General features: G+C 45.5%; 1 protein-coding gene across 6 annotated transcripts in view; it reads left to right on the forward strand.

Moving 5' to 3' along the window:
- cacnb2a (calcium channel, voltage-dependent, beta 2a) overlaps positions 1 to 25,853 on the forward strand; it is a 155,194-nt gene that overhangs the window by 107,399 nt on the left and 21,942 nt on the right. For all 6 annotated transcript variants that reach the window (XM_084326076.1, XM_084326077.1, XM_084326078.1 and 3 more), the window contains 4 exons: positions 36 to 155; positions 18,319 to 18,441; positions 25,486 to 25,622; positions 25,758 to 25,834. In XM_084326076.1, the coding sequence (XP_084182202.1) occupies positions 36 to 155; positions 18,319 to 18,441; positions 25,486 to 25,622; positions 25,758 to 25,834 (457 nt within the window). The remainder of the gene's footprint in view (positions 1 to 35; positions 156 to 18,318; positions 18,442 to 25,485; positions 25,623 to 25,757; positions 25,835 to 25,853) is intronic.

Below are 25,853 nucleotides of genomic sequence, written 5' to 3' on the forward strand. Positions count from 1 at the left end.
GCGTTGTGTGTGTGTGTGTGTGTGTGTCTCTGCAGGGTTCGGCCGACTCCTACACCAGCCGCCCATCAGACTCCGATGTGTCCCTGGAGGAGGATAAGGAGGCCGTGCGCAGAGAGGCAGAGCGTCAGGCTCAGGCACAGCTTGACAAGGCTAAGGTACGGTGCCAGCTACACCAGCCTGCACTGGGGTCGGTGTCTCTCTCTCTCTCTCTCTCTCTCTCTCTCTCTCTCTCTCTCTCTCTCTCTCTCTCTCTCTCTCTCTCTCTCTCTCAATCTCATTCTCTCTATCTCTGCCTCACTGTTTTCTCTTTCTCTTTTTTTGGTTTATGTCTGTCTCTCTCTCTCTCTGTTGGTTTCTGTCTCTCTGTTGATCTCTGATATCTCACTCGCTGTGTTGGTCTCTGTCTCTCTCTCGCTCTCTCTCTCTCTCTCTCTCTCTCTCTCTCTCTCTCTCTCTCTCTCTCTCTCTCTCTCTCTGTTGATCTCTGTATCTGTCTCTGTGTTGGTATCTCTTTATCCCTCTCTCTCTCTCTCTCTCTCTCTCTCTCTCTCTCTCTCTCTCTCTCTCTCTCTCTCTCTCTCTCTCTCTCTCTCTGTTGGTCTCTGTATCTGTCTCTGTGTTTGTATCTCTTTATCCCTCTCCCTCTCTCTCTCTATCTCTCTCTTGCTCTCTCTCTGTTGGTATCTCTCTCTATTGGTCTCTGTCTATCTCTGCGGTCTGTTCTCTATCTATTTCCCCTCTCTCTTTCATGGTTTTCTCTGAGATGCTGGCCTCAGCTGAATTAATGGGACAGTATTTTATTGGTATTGGGGTCAGATTGGGGTCAGAGGTGTGATGTTAACCCTTCTCTCTCTATTTTTTTTTTTGATTTGATATTTTTTATTTTCGTGTCTTACATACAGATGTATGCCCAGCCCATATGGGCTTACAAGACACATAACAATAAGTATATAATAATATACTTTACCAATTACTTAACAAATGACATAGACCAAGATGGCCATACAAAAATATATATATACAAGAAAATACAATAAAACGTCATATAACACAAGCTGTACTCAATGTAAATAAACAGAAAAACAAGGTGAATTCAAATACAATTATATAGGATACAGTGTGTTTTGTCTCAGGTGCCATGCCTTCTCCAAAAATCCTGCAAAACCGAAGATGTCCTCCACAAAAAAACAACTCAACATACAGCTCTCAGACTGCCAAAACAAATCTGGGTTTACAATTTGAATTTTTTCAAATAAAGCCCTCCTCAAAGTGGTGTACAAAGGGCAATAAAAAACAAAATGATATTCATCCTCCACCACTCCCAGATCACACAGAACACACAACCGCTCCTCCTCAGGTTTACCCTGGAATCTACCCACTTCCACAGCCAATGGCAGGGTGCCAGACCTCAACTGGGCACACAGAGACCTCCGTCTTCTCTTTAAGTTTAACATTACATAAGGTTCAGTAAAATACTCATTTTTAATTGCAATATATTTTCTAAGTTTAGGTTTTTTCAAAATCTCCACCTTCCACTTATCCTGATGGATTGTTGATAATTTTGTTTTAATTATGTGAACCTTACACTGCAAATTGTTCATAAAAATCATACTCAAGTCAGTAGAAGAAAAAATCATAGACATCTCTCTTGACCAGGGATGACCGTGTGCTCTGTCCCAATTAAAAATCTTTTTAGTCACCCTGCCATTTGGCAGCTGGACCAGGCGGTTCCATAACCTCACCATTTCACCTTTTTGCTTGACCAAGCAAGAATCCCACCCCATGTCCCCTTCTATAGCCCCTTTTGGTGTGTATTTATGGACTCCTAAAAAGTATCTTATGGCCCGGTTCTGGATCGCATTACATTCAGGAGCATCATCAAAACCCCATACTCCAGCAGCATAAAACAAAACAGAACCCACCATTGAATCAAATAATTGTGTATATGTTGAAAACCCAAGGTCAGTGCACACTTTCATTTTACTCAACACGCCCCCTAGCGCCCTTCCTGCTGACTCAGACATTATTTTCCTTCCTTCTATGAAGCACATGTACTCATTAAAGGTGAAACCAAGATATGTATAAGAATGTGTGTAAATCAGGGGCGTTGGTCCAAATTGAAACTTATGACTACTCTGCTGTTCGTGTTTTTTCCTAAAGTGCATAATCTGTGTTTTTTCACTGTTAATCGCAAGTCTCCATTTCATGCACCAAGAACTCATAATATTCAACATGTTTTGTAAATTTGCTTCATTTTCTGCAAACAAAACAATATCATCAGCGTACAATAAAATACTTAGGATTATATTATCTATTGGAATACCAAGATTGGCTTGCTTGATTTCTTGCGCCAGGTCATTAACATAAAGGGCGAATAAAGTAGGAAAAAGCACATCTCCCTGTTTTACACCGAATGGTGTGGGGAACCAGCCGGTCCTAACATCATTCAGCTGCAGACAGGCAGATGGGGCCTTATACAGGCTTTTGATAGCCTTATAAAATAGTCCATCAATACCAGAACAGATTAATTTATAGTCCAAAAGCTCTCTATTAATCCAGTCAAAGGCTTTTTTAAAGTCAACAAAACAAACAAATGTATTCTTGCCCTCGTCCAATCTGGCTCTCACCACCGATGATAAAACAAAAACATGATCAATACAAGCTCTCTTAGCCCTAAACCCATTCTGCTTATCCACCAACATTTCATTATATTCTAAGTATTTATTTAATCTATTATTAAGAACACTTGAGTATAATTTATAAACTGTACTGATCAAACTAATACCTCTGTAATTTAGTGGGACTCTAGGATCAGCTTTTGCAGATTTGGGGATGGGCTTAATAATGGACTTGTTCCATATCGAGGGGATGGTGCCTGTGTTAAAACAAGTTTGATATAAACAGTGTAATGCATTCAGCAGATAGGGAGTTTTAAGGACCTCGTTCGACAACTCCTCAATACCCATAGCTTTCTTCAGTTTCGCTCTGTCCACTACACTCTGTACCTCGTCTAACGTAATGTCACTATTTAATAATTCACAACCTGTAGGGCTATTGCTCATCCCAAGTTTGGCCTCACATTTTAACTTACATATTTCTGTCAGGAAACCATCATCAAATAAAGGGTGACTACTACAAGCATACAGACTACTATAGTCGGTTTCCCACTTTTTCAGAATCTGCTCAGTTTCAAAACATGATTCACCGTTATCCAATACAATCTCCATTGGGACTGTCTGGGTTTTTTTGGGGCCTAGTTTATTTATTTATTTCCAGAATTGCTGGGGATTACTGACTTGTAGTTGTTCTATATGGAGAGCTTGTCCTCTCTTGAAACGTCGTTTGAAAAATCTGAGTTTCTTATCAAATTTAGTTTGACAAGCTTTAAATTCATTCAGTAAGTCTCTTCTCACACTCTGTTCCTTGCATTTTAGAAAAGATTTTTCGGCTGCCCTTGAATTAAGCCATAGCCCATTTAATTCATTATTCCAATAAGGTTGTTTGGTCTTAAAATACTTTTTTACTCTAACTGTGGTTCCTATAGCCTCGGGTGAACAGGACAGTGTTTTATAGGTTTGGGGGTTTCCGATTTGGGACAAGGCTTTGGAGAAAGGCTAACATCACAGCCCTTCTCTCTATATACAGTCACTGAGATGAGGAGCTAGCCTCAGGTGAACGGGACAGTGTTTTATAGGTTTGGGGTGGTAGCTGGGTGGCTATCAGAGAGCAATGCGGCTGATTCTAGCAGGCTGCTGAGGTGTAGAATGAGCCGTGAGGGTCCAGTGACGTGAGAGGCTGAGGCCCCCCCCAGGGAGACGGGACTCAGAGCCTCTCCCTTCCAGGATTAGCAGCACGTAAACAAACAAACACGCTGCCAACCAGGGACAAAGGGGCGTGGCAATCACACCTCCATCAAACAAATGTTGTTTTTTGTGCCTCTGATCTGTACAATTATTCTTTCTTACATTTGTATATACACAAACACAAATAAATATAAATTCAACAAACTCACAAATTAAACAAGACAACTAATAGGGGAGAAAGAATTAAGGAAAAAGGGTGTTTTTTAAACACTTTGAATTCAATTGACTAGTTCATGATGTTCTGTTTTTGTACGTCAGCTAAATTGCCTTTTTGTCTCAAATGCGGGTGTTTAGTGTCCATAACAGTGAGTGTTTATGAGCAGTGAGCTTGAAGTCATCCACTGCTTCCTCTGCCTGCCTTGTGTTACCCACAGGTCTTAGTGGGGAGATCGGGTTTCACAGACTCACTAATTAAAAGAAAAAGATAACCTGGTGTGGTTACCCCCGCTGGTATATTACATGATGGATGAGCTGTAAAAATAGCTCCTTACTGATATCACCACTAAAGAGAGAGAGAGAGAGCAAGCAGGAGTCAGGGGGAATTGCTGTAATTCACAGTGACTCACCCTGCCGTTCTACTGATCTTGCACAAAGCAAATACCAAGATGTTAAGTACCGATACAGTACAAATACCAAGTACTGTAGGGCTGATCCCTTATAGTCAATTAAATGGACTGCATTTATATGGTGCTTTTATCCAAAGCGCTTTACAATTTTATTCCTCACATTCACACACCGACGGTGGAGGCTTGCACCAGGGGGGTTAGGGGTTAAGTGACTTGCTCAAGGACACTTCGACACACTGCAGAGAGGAGCGGGAATCGAACCGGGAACCTTCCGATTTCCAGACGATTGCTCTAAATCCTGAGCCACTGTCACCCCGACTAATCGAGCTATTAGTCAATTAATCTGTCAGTTTGATTTTAGCCAACCAAGATTTTGTTGTTGTTAGTTGTTTTCTTTTAGTGCTTTTTCCATGTGGAATGAGTCACGTCTTGGTTATGAGCACATCTCTGGTAAGCGCTAGATTTAAAGAGGTCCTTCTGCATTATTGCATATGGAGACCTCAAATTGTACAGATTTGTTGATGTAATCAACTCATTGATTAGCTGACAAAGTCATGTGACTAGATAAAGTATGAACCTTTCATATCACGATTATATTATTATTATATTATTATCATTTTCTGTATTATCACAGTGTTGTTATTAATGTGCTAAAATTACTAATACACATTGAAATCATTATATTGAAAACCAAATACCAAAGGAAATAGCAAATGTAGTGCTCTCATAGTATTCAATCACACGACATCTTGGTCTCAAACAAGTGATCATGAGGAGATTATCGTTAATGACAACCATGGCCAATGAGCTGTGATATTGCGCCATATTGTATAGCAAAATACAATGTGGGAATACTACAAATTATGATTGTTATCGCTGTTACATTATTATTGATGAGCATCTCTCCCTCTCTCTCTCTCTCTCTCTCTCTCTCTCTCTCTCTCTCTCTCTCTCTCTCTCTCTCTCTCTCTCTCTCTCTCTTCTCTCTCTCTCTCTTTCTCTCTCTTCTTCAGTGTGTTGCATTTCACCAGTGAGCCCATGCACAATATTATTTACATACAGATGAGTCTTGAGAAATAGTGTTCCTCCTGTCTGGACACTTTTACAACCAATTTGATGACTGCCGGATTTAAAATGAACTAAATATATTGGGCGCTCACATCTACATAACGTGTCATCATGCGATCACATCTACATAACGTGTCATCATGCGATCACATCTACATAACGTGTCATCCTGCGATTACATCTATATAACGTGTCATCATGCGATCACATCTACATAACGTGTCATCATGCGATCACATCTACATAACATGTCATTCTGCGATTACGGTACATCTACATAACGTGTCATTCTGCGATTACATCTACATAACGTGTCATCCTGCGATTACATCTATATGACGTGTCATCATGCGATCACATCTACATAATGTGTCATCCTGCGATCACATCTACATAATGTGTCATCATGCGAGCTGCCTGGAGACACACAGCAGGACGCATGTAGTGTGTTTACAAGAGCAGGCGACACTGAAAGCTTCCATTTACATTATTCACAAGCTATTAGCAAGTTAGACAGACAAGCAATGCCATGTTCCCCCGTTCCAAAGTCCCCACTCCATGCACTGACTTACGTTGCATTCGTTATAAAGTGACGTTAGTGGTGGTTGCAAGCAGTCGCGGACTGGGACCATAATTCCTACCGGGAATTTGACTCAGGCCGACCGGTAACCGTTTCAACCTTACACTATTAGTCGTCTGAGAACCTCTTTAGTTGAGGAACAGCACCTATTTCTTAGTCCATTAGATCTTATCTCTAAGGGAGAGGGGTTTAGTGTTGGGAATACAGGCGATGCCTGTAGTTACTGTACAGTACAACATGTCCTCATGTCTTCCTGTGCAGAGATACGATCTGGTGGTGATGAAGCACGTTGTTGAACATCCAGTCAGACAAAGACATGATATATCCTCTGCTGCCGTGGCCGTAAACATGCCAGATATAACGCTCAGGACCAGGATCAGTGTGAGATCCTCTTTACCCACCCTGAGAGTCTTGAGTAGACCAGCAGAGACGGGTACGAGAGCCTTTCACTTGTCTCACAGGATCTCTGGCGGCTAGTAGCCCCCCCCCACCCGTCCTAAAGATTGCCTGCTTGCTGGACGGTTGGCTTGAGACTGAAATCTATCCCCAAGGATCTGCTGTCGGGACGGTGGAGAACCGTCTTCATTACCAGTCTGTATTATGCAGAGCTGTGCGGAAAACAGCCATATGGTTGATGCTCATTTTGTCACGGGTGTGACGTATTCTCTCCTCCGTCCCGCCCCCTTTGCTTGTGTTTCTCTGTCTAGGTCCTGTAGTTCTGTGCAGTGTGTTTCCCTGTCTAGGTCCTGTAGTTCTGTGCAGTGTGTTTCCCTGTCTAGGTCCTGTAGTTCTGTGCAGTGTGTTTCTCTGTCTAGGTCCTGTAGTTCTGTGCAGTGTGTTTCCCTGTCTAGGTCCTGTAGTTCTGTGCAGTGTGTTTCTCTGTCTAGGTCCTGTAGTTCTGTGCAGTGTGTTTCTCTGTCTAGGTCCTGTAGTTCTGTGCAGTGTGTTTCCCTGTCTAGGTCCTGTAGTTCTGTGCAGTGTGTTTCTCTGTCTACTAGGTCCTGTAGTTCTGTGCAGTGTGTTTCCCTGTCTAGGTCCTGTAGTTCTGTGGAGTGTGTTTCTCTGTCTAGGTCCTGTAGTTCTGTGCAGTGTGTTTATCTGTCTAGGTCCTGTAGTTATGTGCAGTGTGTTTCCCTGTCTAGGTCCTGTAGTTCTGTGCAGTGTGTTTATCTGTCTAGGTCCTGTAGTTCTGTGCAGTGTGTTTCTCTGTCTACTAGGTCCTGTAGTTCTGTGCAGTGTGTTTCTTTGTCTACTAGGTCCTGTAGTTCTGTGCAGTGTGTTTCCCTGTCTAGGTCATGTAGTTCTGTGCAGTGTGTTTCTCTGTCTAGGTCCTGTAGTTCTGTGCAGTGTGTTTCCCTGTCTAGGTCCTGTAGTTCTGTGCAGTGTGTTTCCCTGTCTAGGGCCTGTAGTTCTGTGCAGTGTGTTTCTCTGTCTAGGTCATGTAGTTCTGTGCAGTGTTTCCCTGTCTAGGTCCTGTAGTTCTGTGCAGTGTGTTTCCCTGTCTAGGTCCTGTAGTTCTGTGCAGTGTGCTTCTCTGTCTAGGTCATGTAGTTCTGTGCATTGTGTTTCCCTGTCTACTAGGTCCTGTAGTTCTGTGCAGTGTGTTTCCCTGTCTAGGTCCTGTAGTTCTGTGCAGTGTGTTTCCCTGTCTAGGTAATGTAGTTCTGTGCATTGTGTTTCCCTGTCTAGGTCCTGTAGTTCTGTGCAGTGTGTTTCCCTGTCTAGGTCCTGTAGTTCTGTGCAGTGTGTTTATCTGTCTAGGTCATGTAGTTCTGTGCAGTGTGTTTCCCTGTCTACTAGGTCCTGTAGTTCTGTGCAGTGTGTTTCCCTGTCTACTAGGTCCTGTAGTTCTGTGCAGTGTGTTTCTCTGTCTAGGTCCTGTAGTTCTGTGCAGTGTGTTTCCCTGTCTAGGTCCTGTAGTTCTGTGCAGTGTGTTTCCCTGTCTAGGTCATGTAGTTCTGTGCAGTGTGTTTATCTGTCTAGGTCATGTAGTTCTGTGCAGTGTGTTTCCCTGTCTAGGTCCTGTAGTTCTGTGCAGTGTGTTTCTCTGTCTAGGTCCTGTAGTTCTGTGCAGTGTGTTTCCCTGTCTAGGTCCTGTAGTTCTGTGCAGTGTGTTTCTCTGTCTAGGTCCTGTAGTTCTGTGCAGTGTGTTTCCCTGTCTAGGTCATGTAGTTCTGTGCAGTGTGTTTCTCTGTCTAGGTCCTGTAGTTCTGTGCAGTGTGTTTCCCTGTCTAGGTCATGTAGTTCTGTGCAGTGTGTTTCCCTGTCTAGGTCCTGTAGTTCCATGTCTCGTCTTCTCCCAGCTGTTTCTTGTCTGTAATCACCCCAGGTGTTCCTCGTTTGTCATTATCCCCCATGTGTATATGTTTGCTTCCCCTGTTCAGTTCTGTCGAGTCATTAGCCTGTGTTTGTACGTGAGTAGTGCTATGTGTACACGTCTCGACTACTGGCCTCTCTCTACTTGTTCTCGTCTGTACCGTATCCTGCCTGCCTGATCTCCAATATTAAACACACTCAGTGATGTACCTGAACTCGTTCATATTTTGGGCGAGCGTGAACTGAACGCACTGTATTTCTGCTAGATGAACGTCACCACCACTGCAATATCCTGGACAAGCATGCCCTCTTGAGCTGGGACAACATCATCAAACTAACCGATGCCAGTCTGGTCTTCAAAATCCTCCATGGTCTAGCCCCACCCCCACTTTCCGATTTTTTCACCCCAAGCAGCAGGTTCACCAGAACTGTTGTACCGGGTGACTTGGCTGTTCCATTAAGGAAAAGTACATTTAGCCAATCAGCCCTCTCCGTGAGAGCTGCCAAGACCTGGAACTCCATTCCAAGTTACATCCGCAATATAGAAACACACAGATCATTCAAACACACTTTCAAAACATGGTTAGGAAATAACTACACATGTGAACACAACAGCCCTGCAGACTCTAACGGTAACCCCATATGCTTGCCTGTACCTAATATGTAAGGGATAATGTATAGCTACGAGGTCATTGTCGCAAAATAATTGACCGACACGGAGTTTAGAACACCGAGGCACGTCACAGAGGTGTTCTTTAAACGTAGTGAAGGTCAATTATTTTGCGACAATGACCGAATATAGCTATACATTTTCCCGCTTATTACATGGCTAACTTACTAACAATATACCTAATTCATTTTACACCATCGACAAGACGAGATCAAATGCAGACGCAGTTCTGTTCTGTCGCTCCGCTGTCATCGCGGCTCCGCTGTCATCGCCGGCAGCTTCGCCAGCAGGTGTGTCTGATTGGCTGCACTGATGCAGTGTGTCAGTGGGCTTGATTGCTACAGCTGTGCACAGCAGTCATTATTGCTCGGCAGAGGTCCGTTATCGAGTAATAACGGACCTCTGACGAGCGCTATTGATCAATCACAATCAAGCATTTCGGTGAATGTTAAAACGCCATGTAATAAGTAGAATTATTGTTTGTTTGTACATTGTCTGTACATGTCTGATGTAAATATTTTTCACAATGTGTTTTTAACCTGTTCTTAATTACCTGTATGCCATATATGTTATGCTTTCTTTTTTAGCTGCTTTTTAACACCAGGCCCAGGGACAACAGTTGAAAATTAGCTTTGGCTAACACTGTCTCACACATGTACTTTATGTTCATTAATGTGTGCTGTCCCTGTTCAAATAAAGTTTAAACTGAAACTGAATTGTGAACGCGTTCATTCTCGGCGCTCGCTCTATCACAGTATAACTTTGCCCCTTCAAGGCAATGGTAGGGGAAACACTGATAAATAATCACAGTGTGATGGAAATGCCAGTATTCTGATTGCTGTCTGTGGTTCTATATGGGTTGTGGCAATAGTTTTGACAAATAATAGCTCGCAGCAACGTATTGAAAAAATAACTATAAGCTATAAACTAGTTCATTTTTGAAACCATGAACTTTAGGTCACATTTTTTTATAATATACTATGAACTGAACTAGTTCATTTACAAATGTGTGAACTGAACTAGTTCATGTAGAAAGTGAACTTTCCCAACACTGAACACACTCAGGGTTTAGCTCTTCGGCTGCCTCTGTTGTCCTGCACTGCTACAACCTGTTGCACACGTTTATAGAGCAGAAACTCTGCATTGGACCGATGAAGGTGAAGGGGACCTTCCCACATAAAAGTCGATTTTTACAAGCGCCCCCTGTGCACCCCAAGGCCAGTATATGGAGCTAGCGAGAGCCCCGCAAAAGAAAACACCTGCGCGATCCATTCCGAAAGAAAGCAAGTGTTCAAGGTGAAACTATACGGGCATCTTGATTTATGGCAGGAGATCCAGCGGGGGCTCTTAATGGAGGAGCTATGCAATAATTACATGGCCAATCAGCAACAGGGAGGGCAAGCGCTCTTACAGTAATGGCGGCATCAGTGTGAGTGCAGGGAGGACTGGGGGTATTAGCTAATGAAATATGCATAGCATGGAGTGATATGGTGACTATGGTGTTAATTGGCTGTGGACCACAGTGATGCCTGCCAGGGTTCCCTGTTAAACGATCTGCCTCCTCTCAAGCCTGTTATCACTGCCTGCCTCCATGCTCTCTCTCTCTCTCTCTCTCTCTCTCTCTCTCCCTTTCTCCCCGCCTCCTCTTTTCCCCTCCTTTGTATATTTTTTACACTTCATCTCGCTCTGTCCCTCTCCACTCTCTCCCCTCTTCCATCATTCTCCCCATCTCGTTCCGTTTCCCTTTTTCTCCTCCCCCTCCTTCCCTCTCCCCGCTACCCCTCTTCCCCACCTCCATCTCTCTCTCTCCTCGGCCCCCGATGTGATCGATACGGCATGCCTAATGAAGGCGTGTCGTTGCGTAAGGGGCTGCGAGAGGAGAGGCATGTTGTCGGACAGCAGATGTGGAGCCACAGCGGTGCCGTGTTTCTATTATTGTACAGATCACGTTGTCACCTGTGATGCAAGGTGGCATGTCGGACCATGTGTTTGTGTATGTGTCCACCGGTCTGTAAAACGCCTTTAAAGCCTATAGAAAGCCAGGTCTGACAGCTCCCATAATGGGTCGACGCGAGTTGACTGCACAGAGCAACGTAGAGGTATAGCAAATCAGGCAGTAGCCCGTGAGACAGGCTGTCCTTCTCCTAAGGAACACGCATGCATACATACACACACGCACGTCCTAGCGGACCCCCCACCTTAACGCAGCCATGTGGCTCAGAGCAGATGAGCCTCAAGGACACGTCGTCCTCCATCTGTCACCGGGTCCCTGTGCTGTACACCCAGACATCGTCGTTAATGGAGTTGACTTAAGCACATGGGCCTACAGTACACACACACAACCAGCACGCCCTGCTCATGGAGTATGTACAGTACTCTGCTGGTGTTATTAACACTTCAGAGAGGATTACGTTGATGTATTCTGTCTCGCATCTTTATCGTTTGTCAAAGTCATTGTGCACCTGTTTCGTGTTATAGATGAGGTATTATTAGTGAAGGCTGTGAGGAATAAATGAGACGGCATGACATCTAGTCAGCCCCTCCGAGAGGCTGTTGATGAGCTCCTCACACATAGCTCTATACTGGGCATGACTAGTTCCTGTGTTCCTACAATACATAGCTCCATACTGGGCATGACTAGTACCTGTTCCTAACAAAACACTATACAGGGCATGACTAGTACCTGTGTTCCTAACATAGCACCATACTTCACTGGGCATGGCTAGTAGCCTACCTGTGTTCCTACCATGGCACCATACTTCACTGGGCATGGCTAGTAGCCTACCTGTGTTCCTACCATGGCACCATACTTCACTGGGCATGGCTAGTAGCCTACCTGTGTTCCTACCATGGCACCATACTTCACTGGGCATGGCTAGTCTGTTTTGTGACATGGCAGCACAACCTAATTACTCATAACCGTCTTATGAGTCCCAGGCCTGCTCTCCTGTTAGCTAAGTCAGTGGTTCTCATTGTCCACTAATAATAATAATAATAATAATAATAATAATAATAATAATAATAATAATAATAATAATAATAATAATAATAATAATAATAATAATAATAATAATAATAATAATAATAATAATAATAATAATAATAATAATAATAATAATAATAATAATTATTATTATTATTATTATTATTATTGTTATTATTATTATAATTATAATAATTATTATAATTATAATAATAATAATAAATAATAATAATAATAATAATAATAATAATAATAATAATAATAATAATAATAATAATAATAATAATAATAATAATAATAATAATAATAATAATAATAATAATAATAATAATATAATAATAATAATAATAATAATAATAATAATAATAATAATAATAATAATAATAATAATAATAATAATAATAATAATAATAATAATTTCTTTGGTTTATATAGCGCCTTTTAGGAGACCCAAGGTGCAGTGGGGGTCAGCTAAGGGGAGGGGGATCAGGGGAACAATGTAACAACAAAGTAAAAAAGAAAAGAAAAAGAAAAGAGGGAAATCAGGTAGTCATTTATACATTTGGTGAAAAGGCGAGTTTTGAGTTGGGATTTGGGAAGAGTCCAGGGATGTAACACTACGGAAGTTTGGAGGGAGGGAGTTCCAGAGGGTGGGTGCGGCAACAGAGAAGGCTCTGGGGCCGACAGTGCGCAGGTTGGTGGTGGGGATGGAGAGGGGACCGGAGTCAGAGGACCGCAGCCTCCGGGGTGGGATGTAGGGATGGAGGAGGTCAGCTAGGTACCGGGGGGAACCACTGAGTGGTTATCAGTGCATGGGAAAAGTTGGAGGTCAATGGGAACTGTTGAAGGTGAATGCGAAAACATCATGTTTGGGGGAACTTTTTTTTCCTTTTAGTTTTACAAGGAGTATGTAAAGTCATCCAGGTTGCTATTTCAGAGTCCCTATCGCAGGCCCCAGTAGGGCTTACACAGCACGCTGATGGTCTGGCCTCCATTGGTACGATAAGCTAAAGCTACAGCTAGCTCTGTCTCGTCGCAACCTCTCAGTTCCCTCTCGTACAGGTAAAGTCCCACAGGGTCATGCTGGGAGATTACTTTGAGGTACATCCCTGTATGTCTGGCTTGGCTTTCAGTCCCCCCCCCCCCCCCGCCCTGCCCCCTGTCAGACTTGTAATGCTCTCTTGCAGGCAGAGGAAATGTAATCTGGTAAAGACCATGCTCGTGTCCCCAACTGTTGCTGCACCCTGCCATGATGACGTCCAATCGCTCGTTATGTAATGTTTAAGGCAACGTGTCTTGTCTAGATATTCTTAGGAACACAGTTCCAGTCTGAGAATCTGGATTAAGCGAGTGTACGTCTGGATTCGTGCCCCCCAAGCCCCCCCCCCCTTATTATCTTTTCCGTTGTTATGACCTATTTTCAAGTCTTTGTCAAATCCCTTTTCGCAGAACGTGTAATGCTTTGCTACAGGGCGAAGGAGATTTGCTGTCGGCTTGTCCAAAAAGAAAAGCAGCAGTATCTACCGGGTGGCATTGTGTGACGTTTGATCGATCGCCGCCATAAAGCAGTCATGTGTTCGCCTGTGGGGGGGGACAGGAAACATTTCATTACCTGTATGTATTATCTAGATGGACTCGCTGCTTGTCCGTGGTCGGCGATGATCCGATAGGAAGGCCAATATTGATTCAGCCATTGTAAAGATTTATTAACCATTTACATGAGTGCTGTTAGCCTGTTGGCATTTATAAGTAAACACACGAGGAGAGACAATGACATAGCCCCCCCCCCCCCCTTACTATGGTACCTTACTGCAACCAACACCATGTCATGTTGTCCTCGCTGGAGTTAGAGTCACCCAGCCTGTACAGGATGCAGGGTGACAGCATATCATCAATGGACTGATTCATATACAGAATCAACTGAAAGAGGATTAGTCACAACAGCGCGAGCCGTGGGTTTATTTTTAATACCGCACACAAAGGAAAGACAGCAGCTCACTGATGGCATATAATGCTTTTTTTCTTTTTTAAGAAGAAAAAAAAACAAGTTGTCCTGCAAATTCAATCTCCAGAAATGATTCTTTGTTGTGGGTGTTCACAGTCAGACTCTGCGGCTCTGGATCCGGATTTGGGACGTAGGGCTGGGCGATAAAACGATAACGATAATTATCGCGATTTATTTTTCCTCGTCGATATGAAACGTGATCGATAATAAATCGTAATTTTTTGTATTGTGACCTGCAACAGGGCAGCTTTAAAACCAGAGACAGTGGATTGATTGATTGATTGATTGAAAAGTTTATTAACAGATTGCAGAATGGGTACAGTACAGTACAGCTCAATACATACAATTGTTAAGAGGATGCAGACCTGAGAAAGACTTTCGTCTTGTTTCCATCAGGGTCCCCCATTTTCAATTCATCATATGACACACATGACATACAGATAGACAGTACTGCTACATCTATACATTTATGACATACCAGATTTTCAAATACAGTACTGTTTGTGATACTAAAAAAATCCAGAAGAAGAGTATATACATTTGACATAGAAACTGTGCATTGGGGGAGGTTGGGTAGGTGGGGTGGGGCTGTACATTGGAGGTGGGGGGGGGGGGGGGGGGTTGGGTAGGGGGGGGGGGACACTGTACATTGGAATACTGACATACATTTGACATAGAAACTGTACATTGGAGGAGGTTGGGTAGGTGGGGTGGGGTTGGGTGGGGCTGTACATTGGAATACTGACAAAGCCATGCTTGGTCTTTATTGTACAACTGGGTTAGGACATTTGTAGGGGCCAGTTTTGAATTGCAGTCTCCCGTAGATGTTCTTTGAGAGTGTTTTTGAAGGTGGGTAGTGATTTACATTCCTTTACAGCTTTGGGTAGGGCGTTCCACATTGTTGTGGCATAATTGCGAAACGTGTTTAGTCCCTTGTTTGAGCCGAATCTGGGTTTTACATGATTTGTGGAGCTCCCTCTGGTGTTGTGATCGTGGTATTCACTGACCTTTGGGAAGTATTTTGACATGTACATGGGTACCTTGGTCGTGTAGTGTATCTTGTAGACCAGGCCCATTGCAAGTTGCTGTACTCTGTCGTCTACTCTAAGCCATCCTAGGTTGGCAAAGTGTGCAGGGGTGAGGTGGGTTCTAGGAGTCAGGTCAAGCAGTAGTCTGACTAGTTTGTTTTGAGATGTTTGTAATTTGGTTTTTAGTGCCTTTGAGGTGCTTTGGTACCATGAGGTGCAAGCATAGTCGTAGTACCCTTGAATGAGTGCTCCTGCCAGAGTCTTCAGGGTATTCTTGTTTACCAGGGAGGAGATCCGGTACAAGAATCGAGTTTGTTGATTGACTTTTTTTATTACATTGGATGCCATTTTGTCACAGGAAAGATTAGCCTCTAGGATGGAACCCAGGTAGGTAATTTCATCTTTCCTTGTGACAATATTGTCACCCACTGTAACTGAGAAGCCGTCTGTTTTGCTGAGTTTGTTATTTGAACCGAAGAGAATGGACTCTGTTTTGCCCATGTGTAATGATAGTTTGTTGTCGGCGAGCCATATGCAGATTTTGCCTAGTTCCGAGCTGAGGGTTTTTTCAACCTGTAACTTGTTCTTGTCAGAGACCAGCAGGGCTGAGTCGTCCGCAAACAGGAACAAGTTGCAGTCACAAGCTGACGACATGTCATTTGCATAAATTAGGAACAGTAGTGGTCCTAGTATGCTTCCTTGTGGAACACCACAGTTCACTGTGAGGGGGGGGGATAGGGTACCGTTTACCTCCACCATCTGTTCTCTCCCCTCCAGGTAGGATTGTATCCAGCTCACTGATAAACTATCAAAACCAATTGCTTTTAGCTTGTCAATCAGAATGGTGTGATTGACAGTGTCGAAGGCCTTTTGTAGGTCTAGCATGACCATGCCGCAGTATTTGCCCGCGTCCACCTCTTGCTTGATGTGGTCGTTCAAATAGAGAAGGCATGTGTCAGTGGAGTGGGATGTTCTGAAGCCAGATTGGAATTCGTAGATTAGATTTTTATCCGTAAGGTACTTTTCGACCTGTTCGTATACTATTTTTTCCATGACTTTCGAGATGGATGTAAGGATAGAAACAGGGCGGTAGTTGCCTGGGTCTAATTTGCTGCCCTTTTTGTGCAGGGGTGTTACTCTCGCTATTTTGAAGTCCTTGGGGACGTGTCCCTGTTTTATGGAGAGGTTTATTATGTGTGTGATGACTGGGGTGATGGCGGCTGCTGAGTCTCTGAGGAATTTGGAGGGGATGTTGTCATGGCCAGTGGCCTTGTTCGGTTGGAGGGCGCTCAGTTTATTGAGTACCTCATCTGTAGTTACCATTTCCAGTTTGAAATCGTCTTTGTGGACGCCTAGGTTCTTGTAGTATGCTACTATGTGTTCTACCCCATACTGCCCTGAGTGGGAGGGTAGTTTGTTTACCAGTGTTGTGGCTATGTTTGTGAAGAAAGTGTTTAAGTAATTGGCTACATCCAGTTTGTCTGTGATGAGCGTGTTGTCCGTCTTTATGTTTATGTTTGAGAACCTGGTTTTAAGTTTTTTACTGCAGCCTAGTTGATTATTGAGTAATTTCCAGAGTTCACGTGGTTTATTTTTGTTTTCCTCAGTTTTGTCATTGATGAAATTTTTTTTTGCAGTTTTTATCATGGAGTTTACATCATTTCTTAGTCTGTTTCTTTCTAGTTTGAGTTCAGTCACGTGGGCTTGGAGTTCACTGCTCGTGCTTTTGGTAAGCTTTGACTGACTTTTATGAAATTCAGAGAATTTTTTGTCTCTGGCTTTAATAGCGGTCAGTATTTCAGTGTGCATCCACGGCTCAGCGCGATTTTTTACCCTGGTGGTTCTTAGGGGGGCCATGTTGTTTAGTATTGTTGAGAATTTGGTTTTGAAGCCAAGCCAGGTTTCTTCAACCAGTGTACCATTGAGTTCATCTGACCAGTCCAGGCTCTTCAGTTCAAGGTTAAAGGCCTCGCTAGAGTACGTTTTGAGGTCTCTAGATGTGACCGTTTTGTGACAGCCAGCCTTTTGCTTTAGCTTTTTGCGGGAACAGAATATCATATAATGATCACTTAACCCGCATGCTATCACCCCTTTATTGGAGATCATGGACTTGTCGGAGGTCAGGATGAGGTCAATGGTAGTCTGGGTTGATTCACACACCCTTGTGGGTTGGGTGACAGACTTGTCTTTCTTGCCTGCAACTTAAAGTAATGGCCTTGCTTGTCCAAATGACAATACTGACCAAATTGAGATTTATTTTTCTCTTGTCCATTTATTTGGTTTGCTTTCTAATTTAAAATACAGTTTGAAACCGTCTGTACACAGTAGGCTATGTGTGCTAGCAGAGCTAGTCTCCAGTCACGGTGCACATGTGTTTGCTCCTGGTTTGTCCACCAAAAAAGCGCCAAAAGATAGAAAAGAAACTAGCAGAGCCAGAGCTGTTCAACTCCCCTATATATTTTTTTGTGATACCATTTTTGGCCATATCGCCCAGCCCTACGGTGACGCAGGGGTTAGCACTGCTGCCTCACAGCAAGAAGATCCTGGGTTCAAACTTCAGCAGGGGGCCTCTCTGTGTGCAGTTTGCATGTTCTCCCCGTGTTTTGCGTGGGTTTCTTCCGGATACTCTGGTTTCCTCCCACACCATAAACACACATGCATGATGATGATGCTTAGTGTATCCTGCCACTGCCCTTCACTGACGTACTGGCATCACAACTGGAGTTGGTCCCTGGCTGCCCACCGCTCCTAAAATAGTTGGGGTGTGTCAAAATGCAGAGGATGAATTTCCCCATGGGGATTAATTAATTTATTCTCCAATTGTAAGATAAACACCTTTTGTAATAGGGCTGGGAATCACCAGGGACCTTGTGATTCAATGTGATTATGACTATTTAGGTTATTTGATTATTAAGCGGTTCTTAATGCATCATGTTTTATTTTATTGTGATCTTAATTATGTTTACACCAGTTCACTGCATAGTATCTCTCAGTACTGTTGCTACTGAGTCAGTTACTGGTAGAGGGTTTAAATAAACGCACAAGGCCAGGAAAAATAATATACTCACGAGTCACGACCCATAAAACTAACTGGACTAAGAAAATTGAATGTTGTGCATCGATGTAGAATCACAAAACATTTACAAACCTGAGAGATATGATTTCATCTCTCTCTCTCTCTCTCTATCTCTCTCTCTCTCTCTCTCTCTCCCTGTGTTCTCTCTTATTCCTCTTGGCAGACAAAACCAGTTGCATTTGCTGTCCGCACAAATGTCCACTACACCGCCAGCCAAGATGATGACGTCCCTGTGCCGGGCATGGCCATCTCCTTTGATGCTAAAGACTTCCTCCATGTCAAAGAGGTCAGGGGTCAACCACTAATAGTTGTTCATATGTTTATGTCATAATAAGTTTATGTTGATGATGTTGATGGTGGTGGTGGTGATGATGATGATGATGATGATGATGATGATAGTGATGATGATAGTGATGATGATAGTTGTTACAAAGGGTCAGATTAAACCGAATATATATATTTATTGCCTGAGATCCCATGTATAATATTTGTATATCGTTTGATATCCCTTGTATATTCTTTGTACATATACACGGAATATCCCTTTACCTGGTACAGGACAGACCATAATATTCGTTCTCCTATTGGAAGCGATCCCCTAGGCGCCAGTGACTTACCCCCTAGAGCTGACTTGAAAGCTACCGACATAACATGTCTGTGCATGCCCGCTTCTGCCCAAGGATACGGCTACCGAAAGCAGAGCGGCACTATTTGTCCACCGTGCATATATATATGGCGCAGGAAATGTAGAATTCCTCTTAGTCCCTTGTCCCGTTCAGTCTCGTGCAGTTCCAGTTATCCAAGCAACGTCTCACCCACTACGCAACGTGTGGTGCAGAGTAGGGCTCGTATTGCCCCAAGATAGAGTCTCGTGTTATCCTAGTACGTTTGTTTAACGTATCGTTCGCTCCTTTCTAGTAAAAGCCTTCATTACGAGTCAAAGACCACGTGGAGTGAGTAATTGTGCGTCTACATAGAGCACTTATTGCCGCGTGCTAATAAGGATAGTAACGTCAAGTTCAACTGTGAACCACGGACCAACCGGAGGATTTACCCCGGTGATTGCAGTGCCACTTTCGGGCAGGAGTACTATTATTATTCTTCATTCTTCACCAAGCTGCTGGAGCAGAGAACCGCCTACCCCGCTGCTACTGTGGGATCTACACATGTTCGTGAGGATATCACTCGAGCCCGTCTCTGTCGTACCAGAGGCTCCACGGCTTTCACCTGCGCGGCGCGCACATTGAGAGTACAGAGGCTGCCTTTCCCCGCTGCTCCAGGGAGTAAGATCGCCTCCGTGGAACCATTGACTTTCATAGAGCATTGCCTCCCCCTGCTGGCTTACAACCGGTAGTACACCCCTTCCCAGAGTACAATAGAGAATTCCTAATATTCATATTGATTTGCTTACGCACATTCTTTGCCTTATAAGCGCAATCTAAGTAAAGTATATAATGTAATACTATTTTGATGTAATAAATATTCTAAACAAGTATTTGTGTGGAAACCGTTTCATTGTGGAAGTGTTGTCATCTAATATACTTGTGTACAGTAAGGCCAGTAATGTACATAGACGGTAGTAGTTTAATGATACTAATACTTGATTAATACAGTCAGGGAATTGTACCCCTCAGTTACAATTGGTCCTTCGAGCCGGAGAATAATTAGCGTAATATTAATATAATATTAATATTGACATGGCCGATGACGAACACTCCACAAACGGTTCTCCTAAGCTAGATCGCCTGCAGCGCAGACGGCAGCCACCTCCCTATCTAGAGGCATACGCTGTCAGTCCAATACCTAGCTTTAAAGGGAAGTTAAACGCGGAAAAAGTAGAAAGTAAAATTATGTCCGACCCTAACAACCAGGCTACCCCGCCAACAGAGGCCCTAGTGGGTTCTAATGTAACTGACCAAGCTCACGGTGGGGACCAGGAGGGAACTGACACGACTTTACCCCCAGACAATACCGAAGAAATAGTCCCCGATCAGCTCCGGGAGGAAGACAACCCTAAAGAGACGCGCACCCAGGAGACGGATCTCCTCGGTACGCAACAGGAGAACGGATCTCCAACAAGTACTGCCGGGAGCCGATCGCCCCGAACGGCGTCTTCCCCCAGCGCGGCGGACAAGATGCTGGCGCAAGCACTCATCGCCACCCTGGCAGCCTCCACCGAACGCGATCGACTTCAAGCGCAACAGACGTGCGAGCGCGAACATTTTGCAGGCGAGCGAGAGCGCTTCCAGGCGCAACAAAGGAGTGAAGACGACCGAATAAGACTGGAGACCAGACGCCTCCAGACAGAAGAGAACATTGAGAGAAGCCGCGCCGACGTCGCAAATGCACAGCTCCACGCTGCCCATGCCAGCGCCAATGCCCAGCGCGACGTCGCCAACGCACAGCGCGACGCTGCCCAGGCCAGCGCCAATGCGCAGCGCGACGCTGCCCAGGCCAGCGCCAATGCGCAGCGCGACATCGCCAATGCCCAGCGCGAAGCCGCGCGCGACGCAGCCCATGCCCGGCGCGAGGCAGAGCGCGACCGGCTGCAGGCGGAGCTGATGGACAAACTGGTTGCCATGGCGACACCCCCTCACTCCGCACGGAGCTCTCAGAGATCGTCAAGACATGGGTCTAGGACACATTCCCCTACCCGACGAAACGACCCGGGACCCCGCCAACAGGAGGATCATGTCCACGTCTCGGAACCCCCTCCCCGGCCGGTCCATACGAGACCTAGCAACCGGGAAGAACCGGACCACGCCGAGAGACTGAACAGAAGACTCCAGGTCCTAGCAGAGGGAGAGGAGGAGGAGGAGGAGGAGTGTCAAGCCGACCAGCAGCAACGTGCTCTGGCCCAGGAGGCCCAGTACAGCCCCGACCAGCAGCAACGTACTCAGGACCAGGAGGTCCAGTACAGCCCAGAAGTCAGCCCCGAGGCCCTGCGCTACAAACCCCCGACTCAACTCACGGGTGAGTTTGACGCACCGTCAGCCCCGAGGAACAGCACCTGGGTACCCGACCTTCGGTACCCACCAAGTACCAGCCCAAGACGACACGCAAGAGGAGACTCGCCTAGGAGGCCTCTCCCCCAACGCTCACCGATGTGCCAGTCATCCATGACATCATACATTGGCACACCGACGTTTCAAGACTTCACCCATGAGAATCGAGCACAGTATACGGAGCTCCGGATGTGCTTAGAGACAATGATGGTGGATGTCGCTGATGAACGCCACAAGTATGCAATATTACTGCAGCACCTGAAAGTGCCCCGAGCGCACAATATAGCGCTAGCCTATGCCACCTCTACGACCCCATACACCGCGGCTCTAGCAGCGCTGGACCAGAGATATGGACGTATATGGGATTACGTAATAGAAGAGATAAGGCATATTGACCGCTTACCCCCAGCAACAGACAATCGCTCACTAGACGACCTGTCTATAAAAGTACAGTCCCTGGTAGGGATGCTGGGAGCGCAACGAGAAAAGGGTATGCACGAGCTATACGCCAACTCTAACGTCGAGAGGATTTTAGAGAAGCTGCCGCCCGCCAGACAGGAGCGCTTCAGGCGGCAAAGAGACCACCGTGATCCTAACGGTCCAGAACCATCCCTCCTAGACTTGGCCGACTTCCTGGCGAGAGAAGTCAGCAGCCTACGATTGGATACGTTTGTGCGGAGCACACCAAGCTCCAGAGAGGGACCTAGGAGAGTAAACGATGGCCGAAGATCGGTGACTGTTATGCACCAAGCCGAATCAGTACCGCAGCACCAGAACCACAACACCCCCTCGACGAAAGAGGACCAGTGGAAGATTGAGTGCCAGTACTGTGAGGGAGAACATCGGCTCTATCAGTGCGAAGATTTCAAGAAGCTGACCACGGATGATGTGAGCCAGTGGGTCAAGGACCACCGCCGCTGCTTCCGCTGCGCGCGCAGCCACCTAGCAGCTGAGTGCCGCTTGAAAAAGAAGTGCAGCAGGTGCGGTGGCACCCACCTGGAGGTCCTGCATGACATCAACAGGCGTCAGCCAGGACAACAGAGTGGGCCCGTCGCGGTAATGTACCATGCCGAGGCGGTGGCACCAGAACCAAAGTTCCACCAGACCGCTCCCTGGTGTCCCGACTGCTACGGCAGACACTGGGAGTCAAGGTGCGACTCGTACCATATAGAGTCTACGTCACCACCCACAGGAGTGCTCCACATTGACCAGCACAGCGGGACCCCCCGTGTGCTCCTCAAAGTGGTCAGAGTGCTCCTGAGCCACGAGGACAAGGTCCTGGACACTTACGCCGTCCTGGACGATGGGTCCGAAAAGACTCTCCTCCTCGCTTCCGCAGCAGCTCAGTTGGGCCTGCGAGGTGTCAAAGATACAATGACCATACGCACCATCAGAAGGGACCAGAAGACCATAAAGGGTGAAAGGGTCTCCTTCGAGATAGCAGCGGTGGACAAGCCCGAGAAGCAGTATAGTATAAGTAACGTCTTCACCAGCCACGACATAGGCCTGTCTCAGTACACCTACCCCATCCCACAGCTGATGGCTAAGTATGGGCACCTACGTCAACTACCTATACCGCTTATCGACGGCGCCACACCGACCCTGCTCATCGGCTCCGACCACGCGGACCTCATTCTCCCAATTGAGGCGGCCCACGTCGGACCCAAAGGATGCCCGGTCGCGGTTCAGACCCGACTGGGATGGACGCTCCAAGGCCCACTCTACGGACTTGACAGTCAACCCACGTCTACACGCTGCCTACACACAGAGGCGAGCGACACCGGCCTCTCCCCTGTACAGCAGAGGCTATTGACATTAAGCGAGAGGCCCGTGAGAGAACCGTGGGCACCGGAGGGAGTTCGGAACTCCACCCCCCTCAGCTGCGCTCGAGATGTAGCTGACCTCGAACCCAGCACCCCAAGCGACTCCTTGACGGGGCGGCCGGGACCGGCCCCTCCTCAGACGGGGTACAGAGCAAACAAGAGAAACAGACGGAGGAGGAGAAAGCACAGCCAAGCACAGATCAAAGCAGTCTCAGGCCCGCTCCCTCCTAAGCCCCCCTTCATCCCGTCCAGTCGTCATGACCATAGACCAGTCACTACCCCGAGCTGCGTGGCCGGCCGGCCGCGTAAGCAAAGTGACCACTGGTGCAGACGGAAAGGTCAGAGTGGCAGAAGTGCTCGGCCAAGGGCGGATCTACAACCGACCCGTGGCGAGGCTGATAGAGTCGCCAAGGCTCCCCGACTCGCTTAATGACGACCATGACCCCTGACTTTGTGAACTGACCGACCCCTCACAACGGACATTGAGTAGTGGACAGTGCGGTTAATCTGTCTCTGCTTAGCTAATTAGGTGGGACTAATTAGGGGGCGGCTGTTACAAAGGGTCAGATTAAACCGAATATATATATTTATTGCCTGAGATCCCATGTATAATATTTGTATATCGTTTGATATCCCTTGTATATTCTTTGTACATATACACGGAATATCCCTTTACCTGGTACAGGACAGACCATAATATTCGTTCTCCTATTGGAAGCGATCCCCTAGGCGCCAGTGACTTACCCCCTAGAGCTGACTTGAAAGCTACCGACATAACATGTCTGTGCATGCCCGCTTCTGCCCAAGGATACGGCTACCGAAAGCAGAGCGGCACTATTTGTCCACCGTGCATATATATATGGCGCAAGAAATGTAGAATTCCTCTTAGTCCCTTGTCCCGTTCAGTCTCGTGCAGTTCCAGTTATCCAAGCAACGTCTCACCCACTACGCAACGTGTGGTGCAGAGTAGGGCTCGTATTGCCCCAAGATAGAGTCTCGTGTTATCCTAGTACGTTTGTTTAACGTATCGTTCGCTCCTTACTAGTAAAAGCCTTCATTACGAGTCAAAGACCACGTGGAGTGAGTAATTGTGCATCTACATAGAGCACTTATTGCCGCGTGCTAATAAGGATAGTAACGTCAAGTTCAACTGTGAACCACGGACCAACCGGAGGATTTACCCCGGTGATTGCAGTGCCACTTTCGGGCAGGAGTACTATTATTATTCTTCATTCTTCACCAAGCTGCTGGAGCAGAGAACCGCCTACCCCGCTGCTACTGTGGGATCTACACATGTTCGTGAGGATATCACTCGAGCCCGTCTCTGTCGTACCAGAGGCTCCACGGCTTTCACCTGCGCGGCGCGCACATTGAGAGTACAGAGGCTGCCTTTCCCCGCTGCTCCAGGGAGTAAGATCGCCTCCGTGGAACCATTGACTTTCATAGAGCATTGCCTCCCCCTGCTGGCTTACAACCGGTAGTACACCCCTTCCCAGAGTACAATAGAGAATTCCTAATATTCATATTGATTTGCTTACGCACATTCTTTGCCTTATAAGCGCAATCTAAGTAAAGTATATAATGTAATACTATTTTGATGTAATAAATATTCTAAACGAGTATTTGTGTGGAAACCGTTTCATTGTGGAAGTGTTGTCATCTAATATACTTGTGTACAGTAAGGCCAGTAATGTACATAGACGGTAATAGTTAATGATACTAATACTTGATTAATACAGTCAGGGAATTGTACCCCTCAGTTACAATAGTGATGATGATGATGATAGTGATGATGATAGTGATGATGATGATAGTGATGATGATGATGATGATATGTGATGATGATGATGATGATGATGATGATGATGATGATAGTGATGATGATGATAGTGATGATGATGATAGTGATGATGATGATGATGATGATAGTGATGATGATGATGATAGTGATGATGATGATGATAGTGATGATGATGATGATGATGATGATGAGTGATGATGATAGTGATGATGATAGTGATGATGATGATGATGTGATGATGATGATGATGATGATGATGATAGTGATGATGATGATAGTGATGATGATGAATGATGATGATGATGATGATGATAGTGATGGATGATGATGATAGTGATGATGATGAGTGATTGTGGTGTTGGTGATGATGATAGTGATGATGATAGTGATGATGATAGTGGTGGTGATGATGATGATGATGATGATGATGATGATGATGATGATGATAGTGATGATGATAGTGATGATGATGATGATGATGATGATGATGATAGTGATTGTGGTGATGATGATGATAGTGATGATGATGATGATGATAGTGATTGTGGGGGTGGTGATGATAATGATGATGATGAAGATGATGACTGACTATGATGAAAGTGATGGTTACTTATGGTGAGGATGATGTTAGGGTTGCAGACTCATAACAGTGAGAATACTGACCACGATGTACGATTATCTGGAATTGCGGCCGCGTGTAGAAATACAACAACGACTGGTGGATCGGGCGCCTGGTGAAGGATGGCTGTGAGATCGGCTTCATCCCCAGTCCTGTGAAGATCGAGAACACTCGCATCCTCCAGGAGCACAGAGCCAAACAGAGCAAGTTCCACTCCAGGTAAACAGACGCATCCACACCGCAGTCACCATGGAAACTGATACTCACTGATTAAAAGATTAACACGCAACTCTGATTCACCAGGAGGACGGAGTACTGTGATAACTATCTGACAAACACTGTCTCTCATTCCAGTAAATTGGGAGCAATCTCATCTTCCAGTTTAGGTGACGTGATCCCTAACTCACGGAAATCCACGCCGCCTTCCTCTGGTGAGTCTTAGGATAAGTG

This window comes from Notolepis coatsorum (genome assembly GCF_963971535.1).
Source record: "Notolepis coatsorum genome assembly, chromosome: 12".
Classification (NCBI taxonomy): domain Eukaryota; kingdom Metazoa; phylum Chordata; class Actinopteri; order Aulopiformes; family Paralepididae; genus Notolepis; species Notolepis coatsorum.